The sequence below is a fragment of the Tetrao urogallus genome, assembly GCF_951394365.1.
Source record: "Tetrao urogallus genome assembly, chromosome: 5".
In the NCBI taxonomy this organism is placed as follows: domain Eukaryota; kingdom Metazoa; phylum Chordata; class Aves; order Galliformes; family Phasianidae; genus Tetrao; species Tetrao urogallus.
In genome coordinates this window covers 39266765-39280971 of record NC_136818.1, presented here as the reverse complement: position 1 = coordinate 39280971, position 14207 = coordinate 39266765, and the positions used below count along the sequence as shown (strand labels likewise).

Sequence of the window (14207 nt, the reverse complement as noted above, 5' to 3'; positions counted from 1 at the left end):
ATAACAAAGTAGAACTCATGGATTGAGAAATTTACTAAGATGAAGTAAAGTAAAATAATTATGACTATAAATATATGTAGCAAATGATGCACAAATAATTGCTCACCACTCCTGACTGATGCTTAGCTAGTACCCCAAACAGTGGAAGAGAGAGATTAACTCCCACCCTCTCCAGAACTCCTTTCTATGGTACAGAATATCCCTTTGGCTGGTTTAAGGCACCTGTCCATATTCTGTTCCCTCCTAACTCTTTCTGCCCATCACTGAGAATGACTTTGGCTTTGTACAATGCTGCTTAGCAGCAGCTATAAACATCAGTGTGTTATAAGCATTGTTTTTCTCCTAGAACCAAAACATAGCATCACACCAGACACTTTGAAGAAAACAATTCCATCCAGCTGAAACTAAGACACAAGAGTTTGAGATGGTTCATTGTGGGAGAGGGTTATGTCAGAATAAAATGCCCATACTCAGCACATGCCATAGGTCTGTGTTGGCCTTTCACACAACTGTACTGTGCAACACTGATACGTCAGCATCAGTCCAGGCTACCAAAGTCACTGGGACTAAGGAGAGAACTAAGAAAGTAAAGTGGCCCAGCACTGTCTGCTTTCAGTCCCTACACACCATGCAAGCCTTAGGTGAGAAGAGAACAGTATGTTCAGATTTTGTATTCCCCTACAGAGCAGCACTGCAAAGATAACATAGTAGTTAAAACTGTCTTTTTTTTTTTTTTTTTTTTTTTCCCCACCCCCTCTACAGTCAGTCAATTTTCAGTTGGAATCAAGATATATACTACTATTTATTTCCAAAAATATCCATGGAGAATGCCTTTAACACTTGCTTGGCTGTGTAGCGTGCTGTTGAATGCAGTAATATGTGATACAGAGGTTTGTCTTGCATTCTGCCTCTCAAGGTTCTCATTCCTGGGGGGAAAAAAAAAAAAGACCACACAGTCACTGCAGTTTGTGTGCACTAGCCCACATTTACTAGCTTTAAAAATTTTGGTCATTGAGACTACATTCAGCAGCTACTAATTCAGCCACTTCACAGCATCCCTGCAATACACAGAAGCACACAAGAAAGACTGGAATGTGATGGGAGCAGCTGGAGAATTTACCTAGTGCTGATGCAAAGAAAATAATAGGTAACATTTTTATAGCTCTTCTTTGAGGTGGTTTCATTACCCATCAGTAGTAATTGCAGTGATACCCTGCAGACAAGAATCATGAATTCTCACTTCTTAGACAAAGGCAAGCAACAAACAGCCGTTACACTTTACCAGCACGGAGTCCTGTGTATCACTTCAATACTGATCAATGAAACATGAATATAATGATCAAGCACACCAAGAGAAAACAAAGAAATTACGCTTTACTATATTAGTCTTAGGTTTTAACTGTTGTTTAATCCTGAGCATATTGTGATTAAAAGCAGACCTGCTTTCCTAGGCTTATGTTTCTGTTTCTTATTACAGTTGGATAGTGTCACCTCACTAATTCAGGCTGCCAAAAATTTAATGAACGCTGTGGTGCAGACAGTGAAGATGTCCTACATTGCATCCACAAAGATTATCAAGATCCAGAGTCCTACTGGCCCAAGACATCCTGTTGTGATGTGGAGAATGAAAGCTCCAGAGAAGAAGCCCCTAATTAAAAGAGAGAAGCCAGAAGAAATCTATGCTGCTGTCAGAAAAGGTTCTGCAAAGAAGAGAATCCATCCTGTTCAAGTCATGAGTGAATTCAGAGGCAGAGAAATAGTCTAATGTTCTGCCACTTTTTATGCTCCTCTCTTAAAATTCTGATGATTTTTCACTTTTACCCCTACTTATTTAATAACCGTATGTTAGTGTTTTGCTTTTCTATAAATCTGTAACTTCACATTTGCTTAAATTACTTGAAAATGACATTGGATTATTTAACTGCACAGAGATGAAAAGTACTCGTTTTGCAGTGTCAAACTATCATGCCTTCATACTGACAGGTTTCAGCAGAGCACTTCTGAGCAATACGCCATGGCACTGTGTCACAGGCAGTGAAAAGCAGAATGCAGGGTGTCAAACTGTGCCCCACCTCCTTCTGCATTTGCTAGTCAAGTGTTCCTTCACCACTGATACTAAACTGCATGTAGTTTAGGACATACAGGATTTTTAAGCATTGTGTTTGTTGCTACAGATACTTAATCGGGATCATTACACTGATCAAAACAGCTGGACTGCCTAATGCTAGCTGAGGGTCTGGGCTCTTAGCTTTAATCTAGATTGAAAGATCTGAAAATCAACCACCTCCAAGGCCTATCAAAACAGGGATGGATATGTAAGTTTGAAAATTTTTGAAGAAACAGTGTTATAACAACATGGATCTAAGAATGTAATAAAAAAACACAATGACTGCTATATAGAAATAATAGCTCTTTAAAAGGCTTTAATTAATTAATGGGTGTTCTGCTTCCTAGTGTACTCGCAAGCCCTACAACATCCCACTGATAGACTATTCTAGTAACAATAGACAATTTTCTAATCACAAAGCAAAAGAACAAATATGGAATCGATCATTATTCTGATATTGGTGTGTAAAAAATTACACGTGCATCTTGAATCTGGACAATGTAATGACTTTGCTTATGACAGTTTTGTCTGAAAGGCAGGGCTGTTCTGTCTAGCAACTTGTTAAATGACTATGTTATATTTCAACATATGTAACAAAGTGCTTTTAGTCTGTGTTTACCACCAGGCCTCTATATAGTACCTTTGAAAATAATGGTTTTTCTAGATCTGTTTCAATCCAAAATCCACTTGGATTGATTTTTTTAAAAGAAGCAAACTTGTCTTGCCTGCCTTGTCTCTGTTCTCCCAGACTTCACTCCTTACTCGTCTTTTCTTTGCAAGTAGATCCTTTTTTTGCTACGACTTTTGTATTATCTCAGGAAAAAGGGCTCTATCAAATGCCAGAGCATCAACCATTCAGGGCAGTACAGCATCATAGTTTCTCGGTTGTTGATTAACAAACCCCAACAAAACCTGTAGTGATCATTCATTAGAGATTTTAAACAACAGGATTCCACTTTCACCAAAATTACATTTTGTCAAATAGAATAAAATTAAGGAAGGAATTTGGAAAAAAAAAAAAAAAACAACAAACCAAACTTATTTTACAACACAGATCTCCTCCCATATGGTTACATCAAGATCTTAAGTCACATATATAGGTTTTTGTTAGTCTCTTAAGAACACGGAGTGAGAAGCAGCAAACAGTTAAGCGCAGCAGGGAAAGGCAATATAGCCAGTTATTCAATCTACTTTCAGTAGGTCTGCTGGCAGACTAATAAGAGCTGAGATAAAGATGTTGTGTGATATATTGCACAGAAGAGTATACATTTTTGTTGCATCTTAAAGTCAATATCTCCAAGTATTATCTCAGGTTGTTGCTGACCCCCTTAGACTACATAGTCCTCCAGCAACGCTGAGGTTCAAAAGGCAAGAGTTAATTAACAAGTTCTGTTTTGTTAGGAGTGTTACTCTTAAAGAATCTTCATGACTGTGGGATGCTTTGGGTGTCAGTCACCTTAACATCTGATGTTTGCAACAAGTGTCTCCTTTTCACATTATTAATAAAAAGAATGCACACCACTGAGGAGGCTTGTCTTTCAGTATTGTGGGTTTTGTTTGGATATGTGTCTCCTTACTAGTCTGGGTGTAGCATATATCCTTTTTAAAAGCCAGGCTTGCTCCTTCCTATAAGCAGGGAGTACCTGCTTGTCCAGCACACTGTGTGTGCTTTTACTAGCCTGCTTTACATTAGAGCTTTTCCTAGCATTCTTATCGCTAAAGCACAGTTTATTGCTTAATGCAGTGTACTTTACTGCAATACCGGTCACTTTTCTCGTAGCCTGGCCATTCTCAATAACCAATTTAATCTCAGCTTTTGAGACCATTCCTATTACATGGAACTTCATTACTTCATTAAGGGAGAAAAAAAGAAAATAAAACAAAAAACAACCCCCCTCTCAGAAAGAACAAAGAAATCAAAAGCCACAGCTGCCTTCCAAGAAGAGCCATAAGAATGATGGGTTAGTTATATCTGGACTTGAACTTCTTGGCTGAAGTTCAAATGAAAACATAACAAGGTAAAGTTTATTCTTAGCTAAGGTGGTAGAGGGAGAAGAAACAAGTCCTGGAGTTGTAAAATGTTCATTGTATTAGCTCACTACCTCCCCCAGCAAACCTGCAAAGCACCTGCCACTGTTAATAATGCTGATGGGCGATGAGTTGCTCAATACGTTTTACTCAGTTTGTCCCAATTACTCTGCTATAACCTGGAGTTAGTGAGCCATTCCTGCTAAGTTAACACAAGTCCTCTAGTACCTCAGCTCCTCAAAAAAATGGGAAAACCACCTCCCTGCATCTCTGTCCTCCCCTAGAGCCTTGCTCTTCTGTTAAAAAACACTGTTCTGAAACTACTAATTGACTTTGGTTTTGGAAGGGAAAGGGAGGGGAGGGGGGAAAGTGGGAGGCATGATTACCCATTTCCAGGGTTTGCTGCACTTAGGCCATTAACCTGGAATCACCAGGGAAGCTCTGTAGCTGCATCTTCAGCAAAGATGACAAAGCATGGTGACATCACACAGATCTAGTGCTCCAGATGGTTTCAAAACGTTTTGGATCTTTTGAAGGCACCTTGAGTTACTTTCTGTGAATCTGCTATCAAGGCATTTATGAAAAATGGCCTTGTACAGAAGGTTTAAATGGACTCATAGAAGCTTCCATTTTTGAAGAAATGATTTGCAAGTTTTCACCACTAATAGATAGTAGAACTCTATGTGGTCATTCATGTTATTTGTGCTTCCGGCTAATGCTTGTCCTTTACGTACCATTCTTGGTTAAACTTGGGAAGTTTTGCCCATATATTTGTCTCACTAAATAATTGCATAAACAAAAGCCCATTCCCTTTGGTTAGAATACATCAGCTGCATACAGATTGTTTGCTGTACCCTGAAAGTGCTGCTGCTGAAATGACAAATAACCACCTTTCAGTTAATAAACCTTAGTTCATAGGAAAACTTCCTAAAATAAAAAACAAAACAAAACAAAATGTATCCAAAGCAGAAATGGCTTAACAGTTATGGAAAACAAACCAGAAAAATGCTTCAAAACCCATCTACCATCAGCAAAAGTAAAAAAAAATAATAAAAAAATTAAAAAAAGCTGAAGGGCTTATTTTTGACTCCAGCATACAAGACATGTTAAAGATACAAGTCTGCACTGCAAGATATGGATCTAGCAATTTTATTTTTAAGTAGCTTTTTATAGATAGGCAGCATATTTTCTACTTCCCGATGCTTAAAACAGCTGCATTTAAGCAGGATGGAGACTAGAGATGCCTGGTCACGCAGGATCATGTTTCCTCTGGACTATCCATCTTCTATGAGTCGGGCTATTTTGGAGCTATTGGCTTTGTACTGTAGTTCTCAATTATTTTTATACAAGACAGCAGATGATTTAAAAGCAGCTGAAAATAGTCATGCGGCTCATATGCTGTGGGGCAGATTGTGCCTTCTGGCACTTCACTTCCACAAAGGCAGGGGGACAGGGCATTAAGGGAGCTGGTGCGAACTGCTCCAGCCAGCCTGCTGGTTGGCATTTTGTCTGCTTAGTTACAGAGCTCCATACTAGATAGAAACATGTCAAATAATTGCTCCCACGATCTGAAAACATGGAACAGAGCACCATGCCCTATTTGCTCAACTATTCATCATGGCTGATGTTAAAGGAGGCAGCAAGAAAACTAAATTCTATTTTTAAAGCTTCTTTGGTCAAGAAAACAATTTTTCAAAGGAAGGATTTCTCCAAGAAAGCAGAATATTCCTGCAGTTAAGGCCTTATAAGGATCAAGGAGATAATAGCAAAAAACTACAGAGCTGTAACTACATCCTCATAAAACAAGGGCAAGGAGATACCTGCCACAGCTTACTCTGTTTTGTCCTTTGCAGGAACGGACTTGCTTGGACTACCACCCTGTAGTATTCTCTACCATCTAACACATCATCATCACAACCAGCAGCCTGTCTGCTCCAGAGGATCCACAATTCATCTGAAGTTCAAGAATTTTATTAGGATTGGGTCCTCTATGGCTCCCCAGGGAGACTTAGCATGTTTATCTGTAAGGTTGGTCAGAGCGAGGAAAGGAATCACTGACTCCACTTCCACAGCTTCCTAGCATTATTTGCAGGCAGCAACCAAACAACGCACCTGCCGTACTCTTTTCTGATTCACTTTTGGATTTCCATACATTGTATTTTCCTATCATCTTTATATTAGTGTTCTCCCTTCAGCATTAGCTTCCTGTCTTATGTCCTGCACTCTACCTTCAAGTAAAAACACAGTATAAAAGTTTTCAACACCCTCCCCCACTTCCAAGGTCTTGTTTCACCTTATCTTGTTTTCAAAACATTACCACAACAAGTACAACAAAAAGTACAAATTAACTTGGGTATGCAGAGAGCTCAGCAGCCATCTAGATCAGCACAGCTATTCTGAGTCCAGTGGTAAAATATCCTCTTGACAGTAGTTACTGCCATCCTTCCTCTATAACAGTTCTCTAAAAATGTTATCCCTCACCACAGCTGGCTAAGACTGATAAGTCACCTTGAAGTTTGCTTTTGAGTAGGTAGAAAGCATGCCACCAGTAAAGAGATATGCTTCCCAAAAGAGAATACATCTTCCTTGGCCTTTCCTCCTGATGCATTTCAAACAACTTGTCTTTTTTTAGGTGTGTTGAAGCCAACAGTAAAATACCACAATACAAAATATTAAGGTTATTAAAACAGCAATCCAAAGGACGAAGAGCTTATTGGTAGTATGAGCTATTGAGTCTTGTGGGTGGTGATGGCACATCCTTGAACACTCTATTATCATAATGCCTGAGCTGAAGACTCCATTAATTTTCTGCATCATCAAAAGCTGAGGACCAAAGCTGACAGCCAATAACACATGAGCCCAGTGTAAGAAAAATACATGTACAAATCTTCTCAACACTTAAAATATAAAAGCAGAATAGAACAAACAGGTCAGAAAATACGTGGTAAAAGAAAGAATACAAAGAAAACTGTTCCCAAGTAAGAGAGCCCTTACAGTACTGGTTTTCAGAAACACATTCAGCTCCCAAGCAGCCCCACATTTATCTTTTCTCAAAGTGAATTCTGATGTCTCAAGTGTGCTAAGATCACATTTTGATTTTTCAAGGTATGAAAGGAGAGGAGAGCCACTCTTCCTCTATTTTTACTCAAGGTAGCCATTGGATGGAATGCCTCACTCACCAGTAACTTACGCATTAAGAAATAGGTGTCAGTCTAGGAAGAGACTTCAGGGAAATAATTTTGTTTGTCCTACTTTTCAGATAGAAAACTATCCTTATTTCTTCACAGAAGCATGTTCAGCCTCATCTCAGATGAAGAAATGATTTATTTGTTTTGTCTTGTTTTTTAAACAAGCCCTTTTTCTGGACAAATCTTACTTCCTTTTCCAGAAACTCTGTGCATTAGTACTGCAATCTCCTTTTCCTTAACCGAGGTATCAACTCAGAGTCACACTCTAGCACAAAACTGGCAGCTAAGTACTTGAATCTTGTTACAGTGTGTATCAGACTTAACCAAAACTTCAACATACAATATGCTACCTAGACAATGGGCACAGACTTCCTTGAACCAGGCATTATGCCAACTCATTTGATAACATATGGTAGACTTCTCACTTGTTTTCTGGTTTGTTATTTTTGACAGATTTATGTACTTAGTTCATATAGTAATGAAAAATAGAATTACTCACTTCAGATGCTGTATATCCTATAATATGCAAATGTGGACAAAATACTGAGTCTGTGTAGGGGGAAACATTGGCTGAAATACTTTTGGTTTAAACACAGTAATGCAGCCTTTGGTACAGCCACTGAATTAACACCGACTGTTATTTGGTCGGACTAGAGTAATGCTTTACCTTCTGACCCATACTGCTAGAACAACCTCATCACATTTCATCATGGTGGGTGTAAGCAGCGATTTACACTATAAAGAATTTTCATGGGCAACTAGTATAGCTAAGAACATGCTTAAATGATCTTTTTGGTGGATCTGGCGCTCAGACTGTAGGTACATGCCTTGCAGAAGCAATGCCACACTGCTGGTACATTTAGCTAACAACTTAACTCCTGTATCACCAAAATATGACCATTAAAGAAACACTTCTCACCCAAAATCTACATAGATTGTTACAGAAGGTATAAATGTGAAAACAGTAGCTTCTTCCTGACATTGTACTCTTTGCAAACTCCTGCCATATTTTACCCTTCTGGAAAGCTCCGGTCCTTTTCATATGGAGTGCATGCATGCCACAGATGTCACAAAGAAATACAGCAAAAACAAATACAACAAAGCTACACATATTCTCCCCAAACTATTTGCCCCTAATCTGACTGTCCTAACACTTAGCTGATTTTTGCTACAGCCTGACATGAAAGTAACACTGCCTGCTTTCATTAAAGTGGAACTGTTAGAATGTATAGCCAGTGTGACTAGAAGCACAGGAAGGTTCCACATTAGTGAGGTACATCATTTCCACATTCAGCTTAGTCTTTCCTTTTGAAGAAATCACACTGAAAAAATTTATCAGCTGCAGCTCATGGCAAAAGTAAGCAACTGCATCAAGTCAGTTGGAAAGTAAATTGGAGCCTAAAACTCGATTAAAAATGGAGCACAGAATACATCTGCCCATAGACCTTCAGAAAACTGAACAGGGTATTTGTATTTGATAAAGTAAAACAAGGAAAAAAAAAACACTTCAACTTTTGGGGTAACAATGATCTCTATTTTCACCAAATTATTTGTCTAGTTGCAAGAAGAAGGCAAGATAATTTCAAGTGAGATCACTTTGCACTGCCTCCTAATCCCACAGTCCTTACTTTCCTTACAGAATACAATGTTCTCAGGGCTGGTCAAAGGACATAGAAATATACTAACATTTCTAACATTTCAGCAAGTGTATCCACCTGAGAAATCTCACCTGAAACTGTTATTGTAAATTAAACCCATCTTCTCAGCTAAAAATAGTACTCACTGTGTAGGCAACCCTATAATTGAAATGAAATTCAGGACTCAAAACTGCAGAACTATCGTGTATTCATCCCTCTTGAACCAGCCTCTACTGCATTCTATTTTTTCTGAGGTTATTTTTCGGCATATATGTAAGACAACGCCTGCTACTGGGTATTACTAGGTAGAAGATGCATAAGGTAATAGTGATTCAATTCAATTGGCAATTCAATTGTGATCTAAACTAAGGTTTCATTTTTTGAAAATGTGGTCATTATGTTACAATATCCTGGAGACAAGTGTCTAACAAATCCAAGCTTTGAGCTAACAGCCTCATCTTCCCCTTAAGTACCTCAAATAATGCCAACTGATTCCTCAGCCAGGCCCACTGTTAGTCACTGCTTTGTTCACAAAAGTCTCTGACATTTCACTGCTGGTCACGCTGCCTCCTCTGAGTTGCTTCCTTGTCTCTGAAGAGAAAGGTCTTCTTCCCTCTTGTTGTCCACACAATCCTACCCTGCTCACCTGATGGCAGTAGATATAAAAACATGTTGCTCTCCACAGCCACCATGTCACCCCCTCCCACACCAAATTATTATTTTTCTCTTATTGACTGTAATTGCCTACTGTAATACCCAAAAATTCTAATGTCTGAAAGAAAATAAAAGAGGGACTAGTAGTAAAGAACTAAACAATTAACTCAGCACACACAGAAGAGGCTTCAAAAAACTCAAAACTTTAGACTGCACACAGCACAGCTTATGCTTATAAAGTCAACAAACTTACCACAGTGCCTAGAGCCTTTTCCCTTTCATTTCACCAATCCCAGTGTGATTTCTCAACAACAATACTATTTCCTGCTTTAGAAAAAGGTTACTTTCCTTTTTTAAAGCTCCCATCTTTAAGCTTGTCTGATCTATGAACAGATGGAAAACCATATGTCATAAAACAAAATTAGAATTTCAGGGGGAAAAAAAAAAAAAAAAAGAGGGAGTGGGGGTGTGTTTCTCCTTTACATTCTACATTAGGCTCCTGAAGTCATTGTGCTGCAATTCCTCATTGCATAAGCTTGTTATTGCGCACCCCAGAATAATTGAATGAAAATTGGACAACTGCAGACACTTCATTGCAGGAAACTAAAATACAGACCACAACAAGGATTCATTCTAAAGGCATGGCAACAAAACAAAGCTGTTTTTTCTGTACTCTGTTTTATAGCTGAAACAATTTCGTTTCATGTTTTCCAGTGCCATTCAAGCAGCAGATCACATCTTGTTTCCTGAGCAGTACGGTAGGACTGCATTAGTCAAACAGAGAAACTGATGAGGAACAGCTAGATTGAAAGTATATGACATCAGTAAAAGCTCCTGCAAACATTTCAATTGCCGTGTTCCAGTAGTGATGAAATTACTTCAGCATGAATTTCTGCTATGTACAGACAAGAAGTTTTTAGGATAAGTATTTTACATGTAAGAATTTATCTGCACTGTGATCTTCCATAATTTGGTTGTATTTTATTGAAGAAAACTGAAACACGTGAAGACAGATAGATTAATTATTAAACCCATGTGAACATTCTTCTTCCAATTATTGGCCATACTGAGAGTGTATTTTTGTAACGGAATTGGATGTAATGAAATTTGTAAAATGAGGAACTGAAATGAATTTAAAGAATTGATTTTGCTTCCAAAAATGCATTTTCTCCTGACATCATTCATATTTTCCCTATTGTCTCTAGTAGATCACTAAGTGCCAATTCAAATGGCACCTGGCATCAGCAAAAAAATTTATTTCTATACTAGCGAGGCAGTAGTAACAAAACTGCCATTTCTATTCATCCTGTTCTATATAATACAGTCTGAAGAAGATGACATTTGAATGAGCAGTCCTGACTGGTCACAAGTGGTTTTCTCAGGGGGTCAGTATTGTGGCCCATCCTGTTTAATATATTTATTGATCTACATGAGGGCACTGAGAACACCCTCAGTAAGTTTGCAGATGATTCTGAACTGGAAGTGTCAATCTGCTTGGAAGTAGAAAGGCTTTGCATAGCGATCTGGACAGGCCAGATTGCTGGGCTGAGGACAACAGGTTGAAGTTCAGCAAGACCAAATGTTGGGTCCTGAACTTTGACCAAAACAGCATCATGCATTGCTACAGGCTTGGGGCAGAATGGCTGGAAGACTGTGGAAGTAAAGGACCTGGGGATGTCGGTCAATGCTCGACTGAACACAAGCCAGCAGAGCGCCCAGGTAGCCAGCGGCATTCTGGCTTGTATCAGAAATAATGCAGCCAGCAGGAGCAGAAGGTGATCATCCCTCTGTACTTAGCTCTGATGAGGCTGCACCTCGAGTACTGCATTCAGGTTTGGGCCCCTCACTACAAGAAAGACACTGAGAAGTACGCCCAGAGAAATGCAACAAAGGTGGTGAGGGGTCTGGAGCACAAATCTTATGAGAAGTACTTGAGGGAATTGGGAACATTTAGTCCGGAGAATAGACAGCTCAGGGGAACCTTTGTAGTTTTCTACTACTACCTGAAATGAGGCTGTAGCAAGGTGGGCATCAGTCACTTCTGCATAACTAGCAATAGGACAAGAAGATACTGCCTCAAGTAGTACCAGGGGAGGTTCAGGATGGACATTAGGAAAAATTCTTTCTCTGAAAGAATGGTCAGACACTGGAATGGGCTGCCCAGGGAGGTGGTGGAGTCACCATCCCTCAAGGTGTTGAAGAAACATTTAGATGTTATATACTAAGGGGCACAAATAATTTAGAGGGTAAATACTGGTGGCAGGTGAATGGCTGGACTAGGTGATCTTGGAGATCTCTTCCTTTTTTTTGGTGATTCTGTGAGCATAGAATGTGTTCTGTCCACATAATATATTTTCATGTTAATATAGCTATGTGAAGAATAACTGGGCCTATAGCAGATTTTATGCATAATTTTTACTATACGCTCATTTCAGACATTTCACTTTGTAGTAAGGCTTTCCACCGAAGCACTTTATTTTATGTCCAGAATAAAACAGATAATTTGAGAATCTTTTCTCAGTTTCTCACGTATGACTGAAGGAAAGCGACTTGGCCTGAGTAGCATTATAAAGTAACACTAATGAAATGGTTACAAAATGAATATAATTAACTTCTGTAAAACAATTCAAATAAAATATATTTCATAAATGTTGAAACTGTAGTGGTGAAGGCATGCACAGTCTTCTGCAGTACGAACTATAGAAGTACATGATTTATCTAAGGTAATCTACAAATACCCATGACGACACGTCACCTGGCATTGGCTGTAACAGACTGCACTCTAGGCCATGCAACACCTTACAGAACCACGCAGACACCAGGACTATGCCTGCACACAGAGAGCACACGGCAACACTACAAGTATTCATATTGTTCCAATTTTAGGCATTTAAATTAGCAGACCATGCAAACTAACCAGGTCTCCACTTGAGATTTAAATCCCTCCTGTGAGCAATTCAGAGCACCTACAACAGTGGCACACTTTGAATAGTCTAGGGGCAGTGCTCCCACATCTTTCTACTGATTACAGCAGTCCTAGCTAGCAGAGATATCAAACTGGGAAGGTCTGCTCTCCTTGTGTCCAGCACACACGCTGCTGGGAAGAGAACTGCTGCTGACTGACAAGCTTGGCCTCTATCTTGCCCTAGCGTTGTCCTTGGCTGCATCTGGTACCCTGCCTGCTACAGGGTACAGCTGGACAAACGGTGCAGAAGACCGTGCTATGCTTGAATCCAAATGCAAGCTGGTACAAAGCCACTTAGTGCTGAGTGTGAAGCAAAAGCTGATCACAGCAAACTGAAAATCTGTTAATAGAACTAGTGCACCTTAGATACTTGAAAGAAACTCTTGACACTTTGAACCTATTAATATACTCAAAGAGAAGGTACTGAATATAATTAAAGATTACTGTCACAGAAAAAATATTTTCTGAAAGTTAGGGGAAAAGAAGTCCCTTGTTTTTCATTAGCAGTTAGTTCCAAAAAAGACACTTGCACTGAAAACAACAAGAAGTTAGCTGAAAGCTTTCAGGAGCGGTGCTCTGCCATTCGGTTATACACAGACTTTGAACATCGAAACAGAAATCCCAGGGGTCAGAACAGCAGTTAGACCTACAGTTCTCTAAGAAGAAAGGAAAGGGGGAAAGGAATGGTCCAACTTCAGTGTCTTCTTCTCTTAGACTGACCTTAGGATTAAAAAGCTGTTTTTCCTTTATGACTGAAACATCAGTAAAAAGCTGCATCAACTATACAGACAGTAAGCAGAGGAGCTGAATGGCACCGTATGGATTGCACAAGGTAGATAACGCTTCATCTGCAGGGACAATACTTGTCGCTGGCTTTTGTCTGTATTGTGCTGCTGCTTTTTTTAATTAAGTGTGACAGAGCCATTTTCTTCTCCCAGTCACTCCCCAAACTGCAATGAGCTTCTGCCTGGGCTGTCTCCATTTGTACAGCTATGATGCCACACTGTCTGTACTGCTCTCTTGTCCATTTTAATGTATTAAGCCATCTGCCAAAACCAGAACATGAATAATAATCCATCTCTAATATGAGCGTAGTGCTCTCCCGTGCCATTTTCACTCATTTGATTAGCTTTCCTTCCATTCCTGTTCAGGATAGTAAAAAAGGCTATTTACGCTTTCCTACTTTCTGCCAATACAAACACACTACAAAATTCTGTCTAATCTAGGCGTAGACTTTTTTATTTACTTCAGCTAGGTAAGACACATGAAAGGCTGTGTCACCTACTGAGAAGCAAAGTGGGACATATTTTTCTTAACTGGATGTTACAAGTAGCTTTATACCTTTCACTGGAGGTACAGGGCTCCTGTACTGAGCGCATCTGGGCCTGACACATTCCAGGACCTGACAGACTATTGTTTGTTATTCCCACCTAAACTACAGGAGGAGCTGAACGATGACTACCAGGAGAAACACACTGCATGACTGAGCCAGTTTACAGTACAGTTACAGAGAGGAACTCAGGAAAGACTATTTCATGGAAACATCACCAGTCGTCCAGTATTTTATTTTAATAAACAATCCCTAATCTGCCTATACAGGTTCAGGACCTACAGAAGTACTAATAACA

General features: G+C 39.4%; 1 protein-coding gene across 1 annotated transcript in view; it reads left to right on the top strand.

Annotated features, from left to right (window-relative positions):
* CTNNA3 (catenin alpha 3) overlaps nt 1-1765 on the top strand; it is a gene marked incomplete at both ends in the record, with an annotated part of 396193 nt that extends 394428 nt beyond the window's left edge. Inside the window, one exon of the mRNA XM_079535369.1 lies at nt 1478-1765. Coding sequence (XP_079391495.1) covers nt 1478-1765 — 288 coding nt within the window. The remainder of the gene's footprint in view (nt 1-1477) is intronic.
* Between the last annotated feature and the right edge of the window lie 12442 nt (nt 1766-14207).